Source organism: Pelophylax lessonae, assembly GCF_965119305.1.
Source record: "Pelophylax lessonae genome assembly, chromosome: 10".
Lineage (NCBI taxonomy): Eukaryota > Metazoa > Chordata > Amphibia > Anura > Ranidae > Pelophylax > Pelophylax lessonae.
The window spans coordinates 16,072,639-16,093,476 of NC_138777.1; the positions used below are offsets into that span (position 1 = coordinate 16,072,639).

Consider the following 20,838-nt stretch of genomic DNA (forward strand, 5'->3'; position numbering starts at 1 on the left):
ATTACATATTGGCCTAAATTTTTGAAGAAATTTGATTTTTTTAAATTTTTAAAAATCGGATGTGTTTTATAGCAGAGAGTTAAAAATATTGCTTTTTTTTTTTTTTAACCACTTAAGCCCCGGAGGATTTGGCTGCTAAAGGACCAGGGTTTTTTTTGCGATTTTTTACTGCGTGACTTTAACGGACAATTGCGCGGTCGTGCGACGCTGTACCTAAACGAATTTGACGTCCTTTTTTTCCCACAGAGCTTTCTTTTGGTGGTATTTGATCACCTGTGCGATTTTTTGATCACGCGCTATAAACAAAAAAAGAGCGTAAATTTTGCAAAAATAATATTTTTCACATTTTTTTATATGAAATTCCCCCAAAAAAAAAGTTAAAATCAAAATTTTTTAACATTTTTCGGCCAATTTGTTTTATGCTACCTATGTTTGGTAAAAAAAAAAAAAAAAAAAAAAAAAAAAAAAAAAAAAAAAATCGCAAAAAGCGTATTTTGATTGGTTTGCGCAAAAGTTATTGCGTTTACTAACAAGGAAAGATTTTTGTAATTTTTGGTGTTTTTTTTTTTAACGCGTAATGGCGGCGATCTGCGATTTTTTTTCGGTACTGCGACATTGCGGCGGACAGATCGGACCCTTGACTGACATTTTTGACACTTTTGGGGTTACCAGTGACATTACTGCAGTAATCAGTGCTATACATATGCACTGTTACTGCAAAAATGACACTAGCAGGGAAGGGGTTAACTTTATTGGACAGGGAGGGGTTAAGTGTGTCCTAGGGGCGTGATTCTAACTGTGTAGGGACATTCCTATTGGTGTAAAAGCAAAGATCAACCGTTCTACATAGTAGAACGGACAGATCTTCACTTTTACACAGGGAGAACTGACAGGCAGCTTGTTTACACAAGCTGCTCTGTCTTTCTCCCTTCACAGGAGCGATCGCAGTGTGACTGGCGGACATCGAGTCCGCCGGTCACACGCACTGACTTGTCTGTGAACGAGCCTCGGCGGGCGCGCGCCCGCCCGCGATAGGCTCGCAAGTCAGTGACAGGCGAGTGACGTACCGATACGTCACTCTGCCTGGCCGGGGCTGACCGCCGCAGTATATAGTCGTGCGGCGGTCGGCAACCGGTTAAACGCTATATATGAAGGTCACCCGGAAAAATATAACAATCGGGAGAGGGCTGTCTACTGCGATCCCACAAGAGGGACACCGATCCAGGGTCCACGAATGGTCCACCTACTGGACCCCGCAAAAAACAAGGGGGGGGGGTGTCACCCTCCGAGCCCCTCCATAGGAGGCACACACACACACACAAATAGGAAATAGCCCCCTTAAAAAGGGGTCTGCCCGCCGTGACTCGGACACGCAGGCAGGGTATCATGATGGTCCCGCAGCGCTAAAAAGGGGGTAGGTGCCCTCCACAATAATGGCGGCATGGTTGCCATCAAAAATTAAACCGCCCCCACAGCGCCACCCCTTTCAAGGGAGGCGCCAAGCTGGCCACATACTTGGGGGTCCCGTGTCCACCCCCAAAACCCTCCAGAGGTAGAGGTGGGACTGCTACTTCCCATTCCAGGAACAGGGTGGGCACCGCTCCTGACAGACCACCGCTCCATCAGGATGTGGGTGGCTGTGGGCCAGGAGGAGAGATGTGACCTCGCAAGACGTTTAACTTGACCTAGCATGGAGCTGAGGCCTGCGTGCACTCACTGACCAGACTGGGGGGACCTCCTGGATCTAGATTAGGTCCGTCGCCCAGTCCGGCAGTTGATATTTTGTTCCTGTGAGAATCTACTAACAATAGGAAAAAATCCCCCCAGTCCTCTACTCCACTGAGCTGGACCTGGGGTGACACCATGCGGTACCTCTGCAGGTTAGTGGGCTCTGCTGTTCGGTCCTGTAGCCTGCTGTAGCCGCCTTGAGAGAGCCTGGCTCCCTCTGGATAGTGTTAGCCTCAGCCCCCTGGCTGTCAGCTCGGTTCCTTTGGACGGTGTCTCCCCTCCGGAGGAAACACCAGAACTGAGGCAGCATGCTGGCAGGGGGCCGATATCCAAGAAATTGGGGCGGTGTTTCCTCAGAAGGGAGGAGCCAGGTTCTCTCAAGGTGCCTGTCCTGAAAGACGATTCGGGAAAATCCATTTAAAAAGAAAAAAAAATTGCCAGGACCAGAGATCCCAGTAAGGAACTAGGTCCTTACTCCTGACTAGGCAGAAAGAAAAACTGAGTGCCTATAGCAGAGAGAGGGAGTATACCCCCTGGGACTGCCCATAGCCGTAGTCATGTTCGTTCCTGCCTAGTGTCCTAGACCTGTAGGGGGCAGTATAACCCAATGACTAAGAAGAAATAGTTATGGAGACTGGAGCTCCGCTTAAAATGTCCAGTTCACTTCCAGTCCATTTACATTGTATTCAATCAAGCCCTGATGAAGGGGGCTTTTTCGACCCCGAAATGTGTTGGATAGTCTTTGGATTGTTTCCCTGAATAAAGTTGCATCTGGACCTCTTAGCAGCAGTGTGGTGCTTCAATTTTTATTACACCTTGCCTTGACTGACAGCCAGCTTACACCTCATGCCGCTGCCCCCACTATAATTATGCGGTAACCCCCCGTTCCTTAGGAAAATTGAAGGGAGCAGCTTTTTTTTTTTAGGACAATGTTTTTTTTTTTAATAATTAGAACAGGGGATTCAATGTGGTCATACAATTCCCATTACTGGGTCTAATGAATATTTTAACCACTTAAGCCCCGGAAGATTTTACCCCCTTCCTGACCAGGGCCTATTTTGCGATTCGGCACTGCGTGACTTTAACGGACAATTGCGCGGTCGTGCGACACTGTACCTAAGCTAATTTGACATCCTTTTTTTCCCCACAAACAGAGCTTTCTTTTGGTGGTATTTGATCACCTGTGCGATTTTTTGATCATGCGTTATAAACAAAAAAAAGTGACAATTTTGCAAAAACAATATTTTTCACATTTTTTTTTATATGAAATGCCCAAAAAAAAAAAAATTTAAAAATATAACTTTTTTAACATTTTAGGCCAATTTGTTTTATGCTACATATGTTTGGTAAAAGAAATAAATAAATAAAAAAAGAAAATCGCAAAAAGCGTAGTATTGATTTGAGCAAAAGTTATTGTGTTTACTAACAAAGGGAAAGATTTTTGTCATTTTTGTTGTTTTTTTTTTTAACGAGTAATGGCGGCGATCTGCAATTTTTTTTTGCGGAGGACAGGACAGATCGGACCCTTGACTGACATTTTTGACACTTTTGGGGTTACCAGTGACATTACTGCAGTAATCAGTGCTATACATATGCACTGTTACTGTAAAAATGGCACTGGCAGGGAAGGAGTTAACTTTGAGAGGGAGGGGTTAAGTGTGTCTCTAGGGGCGTGCTTCTAACTGTGATTGGATGTGGCTTAAGGTGTAAGAACAGTGATCAACGATCCTACATAGCAGAACCGTATGATCACTATTCTTACACAGGGGAGAATGACAGGCGGCTGTGTTTACATTAGCTGCCTGCCTTTCTCCCGCTGTAACGGACAATTGCGAGTGGGGGGGGGGGGGGGGGGTACTGTGAGTGAGCGAACTGCCTATAGATTTCTAGCTGTTAATCAAGACCCCCCGCCTCACCTGTGTGCCAGTTCAAGCTCCTTTACAGCATTCAATACTTCCTTCAAGTTACTCTTTTCATCCTTCAGTATGGACGTTGCAAGTCTCTGGAGCACCAGGGCCACATTGAACATGAGGACGGTGTCGTTGGGCGCCACATGCCGAGCCTGCAGGTGTAAACAGATGTGATGTAAGCACAACAAGCTGCAACGTGCTGTACACAGGAGATCCCGGGAACTCATACCATATACCAAGTATCAACATTTTTGCATAGGAGGTCATGCTGCTGCTTATAGTCCCTCCAGCAATGTAAATAAGTAACCCACAATAAATGCAGTCCGTCCATTTTAGAAGCACAAAACCATCAGCATTAAAGTAAACCTGCCTTGAATGTGGGAGATTCAGATCGAGCACAAAATGAAAAATGACAAAGTAGAGGTCATATGTTCAGTAAAACCACATGTCTATATGAACAGCAGATGTAGAGATCATTACCTTCAGGAGGATCTGCTTGCACTCCTGCAGCTTGCCGCATTTAAACAGCGCTCTGGCCAAGTACAGTAGGACCTCTGTGTTCTGGTGTTTGTAGAACTTGCGCAAGCAGTTTTCATACTAATAAGAGAGCAGGACAGTGGTTGGTAATGTGACAAATGGAGAGCGGGAGGAGGAGGGAAGGAGAAGAAAGAAAGACAGCGGGAGGAGGAGGGAAGGAGAAGAAATAGGGAGGAGAGGGGAAGGAGAAGGGAAGGAGAAGAAAGAAAGACAGCGGGAGGAGGAGGGAAGGAGAAGAAAGAAAGACAGCGGGAGGAGGAGGGAAGGAGAAGAAAGAAGGAGAAGAAAGAAAGACATCGGGAGGAGGAGGGAAGGAGAAGAAAGAAGGAGAAGAAAGAAAGACAGCGGGAGGAGGAGGGAAGGAGAAGAAAGAAGGAGAAGAAAGAAAGACAGCGGGAGGAGGAGGGAAGGAGAAGAAAGAAGGAGAAGAAAGAAAGACAGCGGGAGGAGGAGGGAAGGAGAAGAAAGAAAGACAGCGGGAGGAGGAGGGAAGGAGAAGAAAGAAGGAGAAGAAAGAAAGACAGCGGGAGGAGGAGGGAAGGAGAAGAAAAAGACAGCGGGAGGAGGAGGGAAGGAGAAGAAAAAGACAGCGGGAGGAGGAGGGAAGGAGAAGAAAAAGACAGCGGGAGGAGGAGGGAAGGAGAAGAAAGCGGGAGGAGGAGGGAAGGAGAAGAAAAAGACAGCGGGAGGAGGAGGGAAGGAGAAGAAAGCGGGAGGAGGAGGGAAGGAGAAGAAAGAGGGAGGAGGAGGGAAGGAGAAGAAAGAGGGAGGAGGAGGGAAGGAGAAGAAAGAGAGGGAGAAGAAAGAGAGGGAGAAGAAAGAGAGGGAGGAGGAGAGGGAGAAGAAAGAGAGGGAGGAGGAGAGGGAGAAGAAAGAGAGGGAGGAGGAGAGGGAGAAGAAAGAGAGAGGGAGGGAGGGAGGAGGAGAGGGAGAAGAAAGAGAGAGGGAGGGAGGGAGGAGGAGAGGGACGAGGAGAGGGACACCCCCCCCCCCCCCCCTAAAGAGTGAAGAAGAAATGGGAGCAGATGACAATGAAAATCAATTCACTTCGATCACTTGTGTTTGTAAGACTTTTTTGGACATACCATTTGCACAGCACTAATGAACTGTTTCTGCTCCACGTAGATGTGCGCCAGGTTTAACCAGACGTCGCTAATATCGGCCGTTGCCTCCCTGACCTGAGCAAACACGTCACGGGCCTCACGGACATAACCTTTGTGCGCCAAGACAGCTCCTAAACAAAGAACAACCGGTTATAGCTTAGATTCGGGTTGTTATTCAGAAGAATTATTTCAGCCACAAACACAAACCAGTAACATGTGCAGCGATTCAGATCAGAAACATGCAGACAAGCAGATGTGAGACCCGGCCGGCCCTCAGAACTGTGTGGTGCACAGAACAAGCATAGAGATCGGGACGTACCAATTCCATTTGCTGCATAGAGATTCTTGGAGTCGTTCCTGAGCACCTGCTTGTATATCGCCAATGCACGATCCTGGTGACGCTTTTCCTAAATTGAAAATACACCACATATCTATCAACTGACAATAAAAAACAAAAACCTTCTACAGCTAAATAATTCATGCTGGCTTCATTCTTATCACTATTTTAATCATGGATCAAGGCCCAAAGACTGCTCTTCACGCCCAGTTTCTGGGTACATATGCCCCAATCACAGCATCTTTACCAGTTACCTGCCCAGACCCCCCACATTCAAATATGCAAGAAACCCCCATCATACCTACTCTGGTTCAGATCCTGCCTCTAAATGTGCAGGGACCACCAGGTCACAGCCGGATCCCCACAATTAATGTCTTTTGAGATACAGTGCACATGGTGACTCAAATAAGGTTGATGCCGTGATCCTGAGACACAGCATTGGTTGGACTGAGGGCCAAGATGCGGGATTGTCCTGGCAAATATAGAACCATTGCTACCTTGATCCCCGAAAATAAGACCGGGTCTTGTATTATTTTTGGCAACAAAATACACAGTAGGGCCTATTTTCGGGGTAGGTCTTGTGTAATAATTGCCAGTTCCTGTGCCCCGGTCTTCTCTCCTCCCTCTCTGCCCGTCAGGAATCCCAAGTTAAAGTGGTTGTAAGATCCTATAATCTACTATAATTACATAATGTACAATGTGTGTTTCTGTAATATTATGCCATATACCTTTGTTACAGCGCCGCTGGGTGCTTACGTGACCCACCGGGTGGCGCACTTCCCCATGCCGAGCACTGCAGAGGGAGGGGCCAAGATCCCCCGCTGACTGTCGGGAGAGGAAGAGGACAGCAGCAGGAGGTCAGGTGAGCGCCGAGCGGCGCTGTAACAAAGGCATTTGGCACAATAATATTACAGAAAGACTCGCATTGTACATTAATACTGTAAGAGTGGATTATAGTATTTTACAACCATTTTAACCACTTGCTGACCGCCAGCAGTACATATACTACGGCAGGTCAGATCTATTGCGCAAAACGACGTACCTGTACGTAGTTTCATGTAACATCCAGTGGGGGCACGCACGCTGATTGGCCACAGGGGGAGCCAATCAGCGGGTCCAGCAGACGCGATGTCCGCCGGCCACCAGCGATTGCTCCCCATAGAGACAAAACGCCGGTCTGCCTATATAAACAAGGCAGACTGTTGTTCTGTCACAGATGACCACAGGGATCTTGTGTTCCTGCTATTTAGGAACGCGGGTCTCTAGGTTCATCTAGTGAGTCCATCCCCCACACAGCTAGAAGACACTCCCTAGGGACACACTTAACCCTTTGATCACCCCTTACCTGCCAGTGTCATTAGTACAGTGACCGTGCATGTTTTTAGCACTGATTACTGTATTAGTGTCACTGGTCCCCTCAAAAGTGTCAGGTGTCCGATCTGTCCGCCGCAATGTCGCAGTCCCGCAACAATCGCTGATCGCCCACATTACTAGTAAAAATAAAAATGCCATAAATCTATCCCCCCTAGTTTGTAGACGCTAACCAATCAATAGACACTTATTGGGATTTTTCTTTTACCAAAAATATGTAGTAGAATACAAATTGGCCTAAAATCATGAAAAATTTAGATTTTTACATTTTGTTTTTTTAAATGGGTGTGTTTTATAGCAGAAAGTAAAAAATATTTTTTTTCTTCATTTGAGATGGTCGGTCTTTTTTTTTTTTTATTTGAAAAAAGGGACATCGATTGTAATTTTGGGTACAGCGACGCATGACCGTGCAATTGTCAGTTAAGGCAACGCAGTGCTGCATTGCAAAAAACGGCCTGGTCATTAAGGGGGTAAAACCTTCCGGTCCAGAAGTGGTTAAACTAGGGATCGACCGATTATCGGCAAAGCCGATATATCGAAGGCCAATATGTACTTCCCCGATATATATCGGAATCGGCCCCGGAGGTGACCGATATTGCTGATATTTCGGGAAAGTGCTGTACCGGAGTGATTCCTGCAGCTAGAGGCATCACCCCGGTACCGGCGTCCATAGCCAACGGTCGGCTGTCTTGTAATGACAACCGATGCGGCTGAGAAGCCGCTCGGCTGTCATTACAAGGAGCTGGAGGGGACGTCCCCCCCTCCCACAGCCTCTCAAAGCCGCATTCTGATCGGGTCTCCATGTAAAAACCCGAAAGTAAAGTCATGACATCACTTCCGGGTACTGTTTGGCGCCAGATTAAAAAAAATGACACCATTCAAAACAGCCAAACTTGGCATTTTGAATGCTTTTAAGTGCAGAGGAGGGGTTTGGGGTCTTTTAGACACCCAGATTCCTCCACAAGAGTACCTGTCAAGTGATAAAAATAAAAAAAATAAAAAAAATAAAATGTAAATGTACGAAAATATCGGCCAATATTAGTCGATACCGATATGCATTGGCCAAAATATCGGTATCGGCAACGGAAAACCAATATCGGCCGATCACTAGGTAAAACTAGGGGTTGTTTTCAGGGTAGGGATTATATTGCAGCCCTCCCTGATAATTACGCTAGGTCTTCTTTGCAGGGTAGGTCCTTTTTCGGGGGAAACATGGTATATCTATGCGACTTTGACATCACCAATACCTAATAAAACAGTTTTGCCCCATAACCAAGATGACATACCTTCTCTCTGTCACGGGTAGGTTGATGTAAAGTCTGCAGCCAAACGTTACCCAGAGCCAACATAGAGTAGGTGTCATTCTGTGTAGACGGCTGCTTCAGAATCCTCTCAAACTTCTTCTGTCCCGGTCCCCACTCCTGCTTCGCCAAGTGCAGGTTCCCGATCAGAGACCAGGCGTCTGGATGATCCTGAAAACACCAAAAAACTTAATTCAGTCCCTTTATAGATAATGGGCCTGCCCATAAAGCGGATCCCTGTCCAGGAATTTCAGATTACCTGATTAATCTGCAAGGCTTCTTTAAACCAATCCGAAGCCTCATAGAAGTTTCCTTTGTCTCGGGCCATTGCACCAAGACGCAAGTAACCTGATAGATGGAGATTAAAGATCTTGTTAAGCTGAAGAACACATAAAAGACGCAAACAAAAATGTTTTTGGGACTTATCTACTTTTACCCCATCCTTCTCCCACCAGTCATTTCTATAGATAAACTCTAACCACAATTCAGGTTGTGTTTGTAGCACTGCCCCCTTGAGGACAGCTGAATTCTTCACCTTCGGGTCCCCCTGGGTTACCATTAGCAACCGCAGCATGCACAATTTAACCACTTAAGCCCCAAAGGATTTGGCTGCTCAAAGACCAGGGCCTATTTTGCGATTCGGCACTGCGTGACTTTAACGGACAATTGCGCGGTCGTGCGACGCTGTACCCAAATTAAATTGACGTCCTTTTTTTCCCACAAATAGAGCTTTCTTTTGGTGGTATTTCATCACCTGTGCGATTTTTACTTTTTGCGCTATAAACAAAAAAAGAGCGAACATTTTGAAAAAATAACAATATTTTTCACATTTTTTTAATATGAAATTCCCCAAAAAAAAAAATTTAAAAATCGAAATTTAACATTTTAGCCCAATTTGTTTTCCGCTACATATTTTTGGTATTAAAAAAAAAAAAAAAAAAAAAAAAAAAAATCACAATAAGCGTATTTTGATTGGTTTGCACAAAAGTTATTGCGTTTACTAAGGGAAAGATTTATGTCATTTTTATTTATTTTTTTTAACGAGTAATGGCGGTGATCTGCAATTTTTTTTGCGGGACTGCGACATTGCGGCGGACAGATCGGACCCCTGACTGACATTTTTGGAGGTACCAGTGACATTACTACAGTAATCAGTGCTATAAACATGCACTGTTACTGTAAAAATGACACTGGCAGGGAAGGGGTTCACTTTATTAGAGATGCAGGGGTTAAATGTGCCCCTAGGGGCGTGCGTCTAATTGTAAAGAGGCGTGGCTAGTGATGTAACCACAGAGACATACGATCCTACATAGCAGGATTGTATGATCTCTGCAGTTACATCAGGGAGAATGACAGGCGGCTTTGTTTACATCAGCCGCCTGCCTTTCTCCCTCTCCAGCGGGAGATCGCGAGTGACCGGCAGACATCGGTGCCGCCGGTCACTCGCGCTGGAATGTCCGTGAACGAGCGGGGGCAGGAGCGCGCCTCCAGCTGCGTGCGCTCGCCCCCTAGAGGCTCCTGGGCGAGCGACGTAGCCCTACGTCAGTTTGCCCAGGAGATCCAGACTGCCGCAGTAAATAGTCATGCGGCGGTCTTTACTCCTTGGCTCAGTCAATGAACAGTCAGGGCAGTGATGGGAAACCTTTTTGAGCCCGAGTGCCCAAACTGCAACACAAAACCAACATATTTATTTTGAAGGGCCAACACTAAATTGAACCTGCCAGCAGCTCTGTACAGAGCATTAGACTGATCACCTATCTGAATGAGCCCAAAAGGAACCAAAAACGTATGATTCTGCCCAAAAAAAAATCCTGTGTGCTTTTTCAAACGACGGAACACTCAGGTGGGGGCAGGGTCATTGACAGTAATGGGGGTTCTTCATCATGAGTGTTGGTGCGTTTTATAAATCACACATCCAGTGTACTATGCATGAGGACCATGGGGCCCTACATCCAAGATGGCGATGGTAATTACCTGTTGGTAACATTCTACTGATGTCCCAATGGTGTCCTCCAGGGCAAAGCACTGTGGATACAGCCTGCCTGGGGACCTAAATATGGTGCTGAATGCCCACGCACATGTGCGGCTCAGGGTAATACCACGCATGCAAGGAGGCAGCTCTAGGACCAACCGAGCCTGGAGTGCATGGTGCCTCCCTTGACAGTCCATGCGCTCCAAGTACACCAGGGCATGCGTGTGGCTCCACCAGTCCACGAGCAGAACTCCCCCAGAAGGGAGGCTTCTATCCGTCACAGATGACGCCATCCGATGGGCCCCTCCCGTGTGCCGGGTGGAGACAACATGGCCCCACAGCAGACACTCCCTGATCCCCCAGGTAACCAACCGTTCAATTTAATAGGACAGTTGGTGATGCGGCAGTGACAACAAGGTGAGGGACGTGGCGGCAGCAGGTGATTGGACGCCTGCTAACAGGCGCTGCCATGATGGAACGGAAATGACAGGGGCTCTTTAAATTTAAGGAAAACTTCTTGCTGGTAGTTGGAATCTTTAATATTTGCAAACAAAATGAAGGTTTCCTATTTAGAATAATAAGCTGTCAGGTTAGTAAAACAGCGATATCAGAACCGATTCAATCATACAGTTTGTAATGTACATAGATTTGTAAAACAATGGGATAAAGGAATATTCCGGAACTTTGTTTTATCTCATGGTTACTGTGAAATTGTGTGAATGCATCAATGTAGTGCATGTTATCTCAGCTCGCAGAGCTTGGATTCATTGAATGAGTTTACCAAAAATGTAAATATTGCAGAATATATATCCTCATGCTACATAACTAAGCTCCATTTCATGCAGAGAAAACTAAATTATTATTGTATCTTAAATAGAAACCTATCTTTCGATTTTTACTCCAAAAGCATTTTATTAACCACTTGCCAATAGCCGCCCAGGTCAGCTCTGTCCCGCAAAACGACGTACCTGCATGTCGCTTTGTGAGACAGCTAGTGGGGGCGCACATGCCGATTGGACACAGGGTGAGCCAATCAGCAGGTCCGGCGGACGCCATGTCCGCCGAGCACACGCAATCGTTTCCCATGGAGACAGAACGGCAGTCTGCCGATGTAAACACAGCACACCGCTGTTCTTTCAGTGATGAACACAGGGCTCCTGTGTTCCCCCTATTTAGGAATAAAGGTCTCTGTGTTCAACCAGGGAGCCCATCCCCCCACCTCACAGTAAGCACCCCCTAGGGACACATTTAACCCTTTGATCGCCCCCTGGTATTAACCCCTGCCAGTGTCATTATTACAGTAACAGTGCATATTTTTAGCACCGATTACTGTAGTAATGTCACTGGTACCCCCAAAAGTGTCAAAAATGTCAGTTAGGGGTCCGATCTGTCCACCGCAATGGTGCAGTTAAAAAGTTAGTAAAAAGAAACAAATCTATCCCCTTGGTAGACGCTATAACTATTGCACAAACCAATCAATATTCACTTATTGGGATTTCGCAGAGGTGATCAAACACCACCAAAAAAGAAAGCTATTTGTGGGAATAAAAAAGGACATCAATTTTATTTGGGTACAGCGTCACACGCCCGCGCAAATGTCTGTTAAATGAATGCAGTGCCGTATCGCAAAAAATGACCTGGTCATTAAGGGGGTAAACCTTCTGGCCCTGCAGCGGTTAAAATACGTTTGATAAAAATAAATAATAAAAAAAAAAAAATCAGAAGTAAAAAAAAATATTTTTTTATTTTTTTTATTTTAGAAACCATTGATTTTTATCCACCCTTACTTCTGTCCAGGTTTGGCATAATGTCATATTTTGGAGTTCATACATCATTTTAAAAAGGACATCACACCAGTTCGGCCACCACTTACAGTCCACGTAGTTTGGATGTTCTCTTAGAATGTTCTTATAAAGTTTCTCCGATTCGTGAAATTCGCACAGAGCCTCAAACAACCTGGCCAAGTTGTAGGTGGTGGTGACGGAAATGGCGCTGTAATAATGCTCATCGTGTTCGGCTTCTGCTTTGGCGCGGTCCAAGGATGCCAAGAAATATTTCTGCAAAAAAAAAAAAAAAAAACAGTATTACTATCAAATTATTACTGATGACATCTCTTTATGTATTGATATTTTTATGAGTAAGCTCAGTCCTATTCACTTTGCTTACTATGAAAGCCGAATACAAGATACAAGTGATTGTAAAGGCAGATTCTATGCATTAAGATAAAAAGCCTTCTGGGTGCAGCAGCCCCTCTAATACTGACTTGAGCCACCTCCTTATCCAGCGATGTCCACGATTGCCTTTGCCCTTCTGGGACTCTCTCTCCTGATTGGCCGAGACACAGCAGTGGCGCCATTGGCTCCCGCTGCTATCAAACTTAGCCAATCAGAAGAGAAAGGGGTGGGCCGAACCGCAACTCTTGTCTCTAAATTGATACACTGAGCTGCAGCTCGGCTCAGGTGCTTCCATAGCAAGCTGCTTGCTGTGGGGGCACTGGACAGGAGGGAGGGGCCAGGAGCCCTGAAGAGGGACCCGAGAAGAGGAGGATCCGGGCTGCTCTGTGCAAAACCAACTGCACAGAGGAGGGAAGTATAACATGTTTGTTATTTTAATAGAAAAAAAACAAAACTACATACAGGACTTTACAATCACTTTAAATTGTTCTCCTTCTCTGATCATTCACTCCCCTAGAACCCCCACCTACGAGATGAGACTTACAAGAGCGATTCTTTATGGGAGCCAAGTTTGGCTGTTTTGAATGCTGTAATTTTTTAGAATTTGGCGCCGAGTACCCGGATTTTTACATGGAGACCGGTCTTCTCTTCAGCGGCTGTGCAGACTGGTTGCCCAGGTCTCCAGGTGAGACGGGAGACCTGGGCAAGCAGCGTCCCCTCTCCCGCTCCTTGTAATGACAGCCGAGCAGCTTCTCAGCCGCATCAGTTGTCATTACAAGACAGCCGACCATCGGCTATGGACGCCGGTACCGGGGTGATGCCTCTAGCTGCAGGCATCACTCCGGTACAGCACTTTCCCGAAATATCGGCAATATCTGTAACCTCCGGGGCCAATTCCAATATATCGGGGAAAGTGCAGATCGGCTTTGCCGATAATCGGTCGATCCCTAGTTCCAAGTAATTTTCTAGCAAAAAATACAGGATTTTAACTTGTAAGCAACGAGTGTCAGAAAAAAGCTTAGTCTTTAAGAGGTTACACTTTCATTTTTTACATACAATAACTATACCTGCAAAGGAGGTCAGCCTGAAGTGATCTAGCAGGACTTGAATTTCTTACTTAAAGCGGAGTTCCAGCCATTCACTCACCTGTCCAACGGTCCAGTGATGCGGCCGCCCGAAGCCTCGATCCTCTCCCTCGGCGCCGGCATCACTGCTGTGGGCACCCGGCTGTGACAGTTTGTGGCTTCACAGCCGGGTACCCACTGCGCATGCGCGAGTCGCGCTGCGCGCCGTGATTGGCCGGCAATCTTCTGGGACCTCTGACATGTCACAGAAGATTGCAGGGAGGGAGGGGGGAGAGGAGAACTTCCGTTCAGGGCGCGACGCAGCGCTCCAAGCGGAAGTGGGAGCGGGTACCTGTCAAAACTAGGTACCCGCTCCCCCCCAAAAAAATGACATGCCAAATGTGGCATGTCAGGGGGTCAGGACTCCCTAAAGCGGAAGTTCCACTTTTGGGTGGAACTCCGCTTTAAGTTCCACTCTAACCATCAATTTTAAAGGAGAACATACATGCTTTAAAGTGGAACTGCACTTCATCTGGGCACAACAAACCAATAATGCATTTTAATTCTTTCAATACTCAAAGCAAACTCCTCCATCCATCCATGTCTTCATGCTTAAATCTTGTTAAAATATCACTTTGAAAAACACCCCTCCTAGCATTTATGGCCGTGGCCATCTTGAGAAAGGGCAGATGATTCATGTAGCATTCACCTGCCCTTAGATTGGGCATGCAAGCAGGAGAGGGTATGCTTAGCTGAAAACCAGGAACTAACTGAAGGGGGAAAAAAAAAAAAAAAAAAGTTCAAAGTGGTTGTAAAGGCAGAAGGTTTTTTTTTTTTTTTTTATCTTAATGCATTCTATGCATTAAAGAGGAAGTAAAACTTTTTTTCGCCTGTCTTCCTTCCGGGTCTGCGGACTCAGACTATGTAACTGGTTGGAGCCGCGTGACGTCACACTGGCCAGTAATGGCACAAGGCTCCGTAGAAACAGCACAGGCTGCCGTTCCATCAGAGAGCATGCGCCGATTACACAAAATATCTCCTAAACGTTTACAGTACCTATAGGTAAGTCTCATTATAGGCTTACCTATAGGTACAGAGGGAAGTTTACTTCATCTTTAAGATAAAAAAAAAAAATCTGTATGCAGCAGCCCCCCCCCCCCAGCCCCTCTAAAACTTACCCAAGCCCATCTTGATCCAGCTTTTTGCAGGAGTGTCTTGGCAGCTCCTCATTGGCTGAGAAAGCAGGGCGGCGCCATTGGCTCCTGCTGCTGACAAAGTCAATGAGGAGAGAGAGGGGGCAGAGCCGAACTGTGGCTCCATGGCTGAATGGACACAGAGCAGCAGCTCGGCTCGGGTGCCCCCATAGCAATTTGCTTGCTGTGGGGGCACTAGCAGGAGGGAGGGACCAAAAGCACCGATGAGGGACCCGAAAAGGAGGAGGATCTGGGCTTCTCTGTGCAAAACCATTACACAGAGCTGGTAAATATAACGTTTTTCATTTAAAAAAAAAAAAAAAAACCTGAGACTTTAGTATCACTTTAACACAAATATGATATACAGTAAAACCTTGGTTTGCGAGCGTTTTGCAAGACAAGCAAAATTGTTTTATAAAAATTTTGACTTAATAAACAAGCGATGTCTTGATAAACAAGCAGCGTCATGTCACAACTGGGTATAAAAGAGAATAGAGGAGCCTCTAAGTGTAGCAATATGGTTACATTTAATGAAGGTTCAACATTTAGAAACTCACATGATTGATCGTTAAAACAGGCACATCTAAGGATACAGGCATCCGGGGTAAAGCTCTCCACATAGACCATCCTCCGCACTGCCATTGATATCATCCTTGCACGCTGCACTCCACAAGCGCTTCAAGCCTCGCTTTCAGATCGCTCTACTGCAGGGTAGTCTTCCTGGGCAGGACTTCAGACTGACAGCGGAGAGAGTCGGTGGTGCGGAGGATGGTCAGTGTGGACACAGCTTTACCCCAAATGCTTGCATACTTAAATGAGCCTCTTATTCAACCACCATGTGAGTTGCTAAATGTTGAACCTTCATAAAATGTAACCATATTGCTACACTTAGAGGTGCTCTCTTCTCTCTTATAATCTGTAGCTCTGCTGGATTTTGCTTCTAATCCCCTTGGGAAGGCTGCATATTGTGGATGGACATTTTATGGTTACACAACCTATCACATTGCTATAATCTTTGTATATAGACTATAAACTGAAGGACTTGTGGAACGAATCATCTGAGTTTCCATTATTTCTTATGGGGAAATTCGCTTTGATATAAGAGTGCTTTGGATTACAAGCATGTTTCCAGAACGAATTATGCTCGCAATCCAAGGTTTTATTGTACTTTCTTATCCATTTACTAATGCTAGCAGCATAAGGATTACAAATAGTCAATGTTGTTTGAGAGAATGAAGTTCCACGTTAACTATTTGTTAGAAGAAAAAAAAAAAAAAAATTATATATATATATATATATATATATATATATATATATATATATATATATATATATATATATATATATATATATATATATATATATATATATATATACATACACATATATATATATATATATACATACACATATATATATATATATATATACATACACACACACACACACACACACACACACACACACACACACACACACACACATATACATATATATATATACACACACACACAATACCTTAGCTTCACCCAGGTTTCCCAGGCGGAAATGAAGAGCGCCCACATTATTCAGAATTTCTGGAGGGACGTCGGCTTGCACCTTCTCCTGCAGGATCCTGGTAGCTGTCCCGTATGCAGACAAGGCATTCTAGAAGAACAAAATGGTCAGTTTCACATCCAGACTAAACACCGGAGGATCAACCGGAACAAAGAAAACCGTCTTCACCTGTATATCCGTCTGCTCCAAAATCTGTGCAAGCTCAATCCACGCCTCCACATCGTCCGGGTACTGCTCGGTGACCTTCTTCAGGTGGCTCTGTCACCGCAAGAGAGATTTGATTTTTCATAAGATTCTACATTTTCCTCAGTGTAGAGCTTACAGAGCATTGCAGCGCTCAGACAAACCTTTGCAGTGTCCCTTTTGTCCTGGTCATCGGAGCCGGCATACAGGGAGCCCAGAATCTTCATGGTCTCGTAGTTATTGGGATAGGCCTTCAGGACTTTTTCAAAGCATTGTGCCGCGTTCTCTTTATCCCCTCTGTAAATGTACATCTGGCCCAAGCCGAAGAACGGCAGCACAAACGAGGCTGCTGCAAACTGCGTGGCCTGATAGTAGTACTGAAATGCCTGGTCGTAGTCCTCCTAGGTAAGAGGGACAACACAAATGCTATTAGAAATTATAGGGATAAGGACTGGAGCACAGGTGAACAAGGGGTGCTTCGATAGCAAGCAAACATCTGCTGCTTTTTTAGTTATATCCATCAAGCTTTACTGCAAGCAGTGCAAACTCAGAAAGCCAGACACACACTGCTCACTGCCAAGCCCTTTCCTACCGTTTCCCCTTTCACACATACGGTCCGATCGGATCCGCCTTTCAGTTTTTCAGGCGGACCTGATCGGATGCCCCATGCATCTCTATGGGGCAGTGGATGTCAGCGGAGACATGTCCGCTGATGCCCGCTGCCATCCGATCCATCAAATCCGGACGGATGGAAACTCTATTTTCCATCTGTCTGGCAGATCGCATGAGAATGGACAGGCGGTCCGTTCTCATCCGATTCCCCCATAGAGGACAGCGGGGATCTGACAGCTCCGTTTCCACACACAGGCCGGAGACGGAGCTGTCATCCGCCTGCTCAGCAGAGATCGGCGGATCGATCCTCCGCTGAGCAGAACGGACATGTGTGAAAGGAGCCTTACTCAAAAAGCCCTTTTTGGGGAGCAATGCATAGAAAGAGTAGGAGAGGGTCTTGTGAGTGTTCTTGTCTGGCTATTTGCACTACTGCAAAAAAGCTGGTGGGACATTATTCAACACAGCAAGGGGGCAGCCTGTGGGGTTGCATTTGAAAACTGCCCAGGACATGTAGTTCCCGACAGCTGAAGGCAACACTTTTGAGCATCTATATTAACCACTTGCCAACCGCCCCATGCAGATATACTGCGGCAGGGCGGCTCGGCTGCACTCAATCACGTACATATACATGATAATGTGCACGTGGTCTCGGCGGCGCGCTCCCGCTGTGATTACACACAGCGATCGCCACCAGCCTCCCGCTATAGTCCGAGAAACTGACAGAAGACCCGCCTGCTTATGTAAACAAAGCAGGCGAGTCTTCTGTCACACAGGCAGAGAGAGATCAGGAGTTACAGCTAAGCTGACACCCCAATCTCTCTGTGCCTGTCACAGAACCCCCACCCCCCCCCCCCCCCAGTTAGTAAGCACAGTTAGGCATACATTAACCCCTTTGATCACCCCCAGTGTTAAACCCCTTCCCTGCCAGTGTCATTTATACAGTAACAGTGCATATTTTTAGCACTGATTACTGTATTAACCACTTTCAGAACGGAGGATTTTCCCCCTTAATGACCAGGCCCTATTTTACGATTCGGCACTGCGTTACTTTAACAGACAATTGTGCGGTCGTGCGACGTTGTACCCAAATAAAAATTGATGTCCTTTTTTTCCCCATAGATAGAGCTTTCTTTTAGTGGTATTTGATCACCTGTGCGAATTTTTATTTTTTTGCGCTATAAAAAAAAAAAAAAAAATATATAATAATAATAATAATAATATATATATATATATATATATATATATATATATATATATATATTTTTCAAAATCTGCTATACAACATTCCTAAAAAAAAAAAAAAAAAAATAATCTAAAATTTTACATTTTAGGCCAATTTTTTTTCTACTACATTTTTGGTAAAATCGCAATAAGCGTATTTTGATTGGTTTGCGCAAAAGTTTTTGTGTCTACAAACTAGGGGAAAGATTTGTCATTTTTATTTTTTTTATTGTCATTTTTAAAAATTTTTTTTTTACTAGTAATGGCAGCGATCTGCGATTTTTTGAGGGACTGCAACATTGCAGCGGAGAGATTGGACCCCTGACTGACATTTTTGACACTTTTGGGGGGGACCAGTGACATTACTACAGTAATCAGTGCTAAAAATATGCACTGTTACTGTAATAATGACAGGGAAGGGGTTAATACTATTGGTGATCAAGGGGTTAAATGTAAGCCTAAGGGAGTAATTCTAACTGAGGGGGGGGGGGGGGGGTTGGGCTTGTGAGATCATCAGAGACATGTGATCCATTATAGCAGGATCACATATAGCCTTTTTGATCATCCGAGGGAGAAGGACGGACGGCTGTGTTTACATGAGCTGTCCGTCCTCTGTCAGCGGGGAGAGATCGCCGGTGTCAGCCGGCAATCGGAGCCGCCTGGTACCCGCACTGGCAGTGGCTTCCCTGCTGATGATCGGGGGTGCGCTCGCCCCATAGCTCCTCCCAGGCAGATGACGTTTATTAACGTGATACTGCCTGGGGCTGCCACTTTGCTGAAGTAAATGTACAGTGACTGGTCGGCAAGTGGTTAATGTCACCGGTCTCCAAAAAGTGTAAAAAATGTCAGTTAGGGGTCCGATCTGTCCGTCGCAATGTCGCAGTCCTGTTAAAAATCGCAGATCACTGCCATTACTAATAAAAACAATTAGAAAAAAAAAAAAAAATTGTCCAAAATTCTATCCCGTAGTTTGTAAATGCAAAGCAGGACAGCAGAAGTCCGGGGTCCTATGAATTCTTAATATCCTAGTGCCCACAATTTAAAACATTCAGCTCCCCGTTTCCATAAACCTCCCCATCTTACCTGTACATGGAATGACCTGGCCAGCTGGTAGCAGCTCTCAGCTTGCATTGCTTCAACTTCTGTGTTGTGAAACGCATGGAGGGCCAAGTGCTGCACTTTGCTGTAATCCTGCATGAAGAAACCAATTAGTAATGTGCAAACTCAAACAGTTCTCATAATTCAAGCTTAAAGCAGAACCACACCGACCTCCACTCCAATGCTGTATGCAGAACGGTTCAATCTTAGCAAATGCCAAAATAGTACACTAAGCTGTGAGTGCAGACAGGCAAGACATGTTAAAGCAGAAGAGACATGTGTCTCTTCTGTACTACAAAGCCTGCCTGTTTGTACATGTACTTTATTTTAAAATTAAAAAAGTTCCACTTTAAAATGACAGCTCCTTGCAAAAAAAGGAAAGAAAGTGTCTGGGTCAGGGGAGTCTATAGGCAAAATATTAGGCACTGGGGAGGAGCGGAAAGCGGCCTGAAAGTACCTGGAAAATCTCAGGCCATTTAAGACTGGGTCATAAAACTTCTCTCCCCCCTTGCCTGTCATCCTGACACTTACCTGACCTATACCCATAGAGCAGGGATCCCCAAACTACGGCCGTCCAGCTGTTGCAGAACTACACATCCCATGAGGCATTGTAAAACTCTGACATTCACAGACATGACTAGGCATGATGGGAATTGTAGTTCCTGAACAACTGGAGGTCCATAGTTTGAAGACCCCTGCCACAGGGTATGCTATAAACATACATAAAGATATTACTGATCCAGGCAGTCTTACAAATTTTACACCGGACGCAGGTGCATCCCTACTGAGACCTGTTCATCCCCGCAGTATTTAGATACGAACGAAAAAAAAAAAAAAAAAAATACTCTATTTCCACTGATTTATATTTAATATCCATCAAGCTTTATTGCAAGTGGAGCAACCTCCCCAAGCTTGACTGTGGCACATCACTCATTGCCAGACCCTTTCCTAAGCCTTTAATGTGTTTCTCCTACCCCAAATAAGGGCTTAGTCATAAAGGTTCAGGACTAAGCCCCTATTGGGGAGAAACACGTCACAGTAGTGGTAGGAGAGAGTCTGGGCAGTGAAGGGATGTGCCACCAGTCTGGCTTTCTGAGTTTGCAGTACTTGCAATAAAGCTGGCTGGATATTAAAGTAGAACTATAGGCAAATGTTTTTTTTTTCTCCTTTTGGATAATGGAAGGGTTATATAAACCCATCAGATTTTTTTTTTTTTTTTTCACCATCTGTGTCCTATTAGGGAGATTTCTCTTCACTTCCGATCCTATATAGCCAAACAGGAAATCCCTGCAAATTAAAGCGGAGTTCCGGCCTCGGGGGTGAACTTTAGCTAAAAATACCCCTGGGACAGTCAGGGCTAGTACATTCCACGATGGATAGCCTCTGAACTGTTTCCGGGTCGCACTTACCTTTTAGAAGAAATACTTACCTTGAAAATTTCTTCTCCAGTGCTGCCATCTCAGGTGTGTGCAGCTGA

At 45.3% G+C, this 20,838-nt stretch overlaps 1 protein-coding gene across 1 annotated transcript in view; it reads right to left on the reverse strand.

Annotated features, from left to right (window-relative positions):
• CTR9 (CTR9 homolog, Paf1/RNA polymerase II complex component) overlaps window positions 1-20,838 on the reverse strand; it is a 39,893-nt gene that overhangs the window by 8,784 nt on the left and 10,271 nt on the right. Inside the window, exons 8-18 of the mRNA XM_082269757.1 lie at window positions 19,347-19,454; window positions 16,595-16,831; window positions 16,416-16,505; window positions 16,209-16,337; window positions 12,133-12,316; window positions 8,547-8,635; window positions 8,273-8,458; window positions 5,598-5,685; window positions 5,261-5,409; window positions 4,119-4,235; window positions 3,645-3,790 (exon numbers count right to left, since the gene is read on the reverse strand). Of these exons, the coding sequence (XP_082125883.1) occupies window positions 3,645-3,790; window positions 4,119-4,235; window positions 5,261-5,409; window positions 5,598-5,685; window positions 8,273-8,458; window positions 8,547-8,635; window positions 12,133-12,316; window positions 16,209-16,337; window positions 16,416-16,505; window positions 16,595-16,831; window positions 19,347-19,454 (1,523 nt within the window). The remainder of the gene's footprint in view (window positions 1-3,644; window positions 3,791-4,118; window positions 4,236-5,260; window positions 5,410-5,597; window positions 5,686-8,272; window positions 8,459-8,546; window positions 8,636-12,132; window positions 12,317-16,208; window positions 16,338-16,415; window positions 16,506-16,594; window positions 16,832-19,346; window positions 19,455-20,838) is intronic.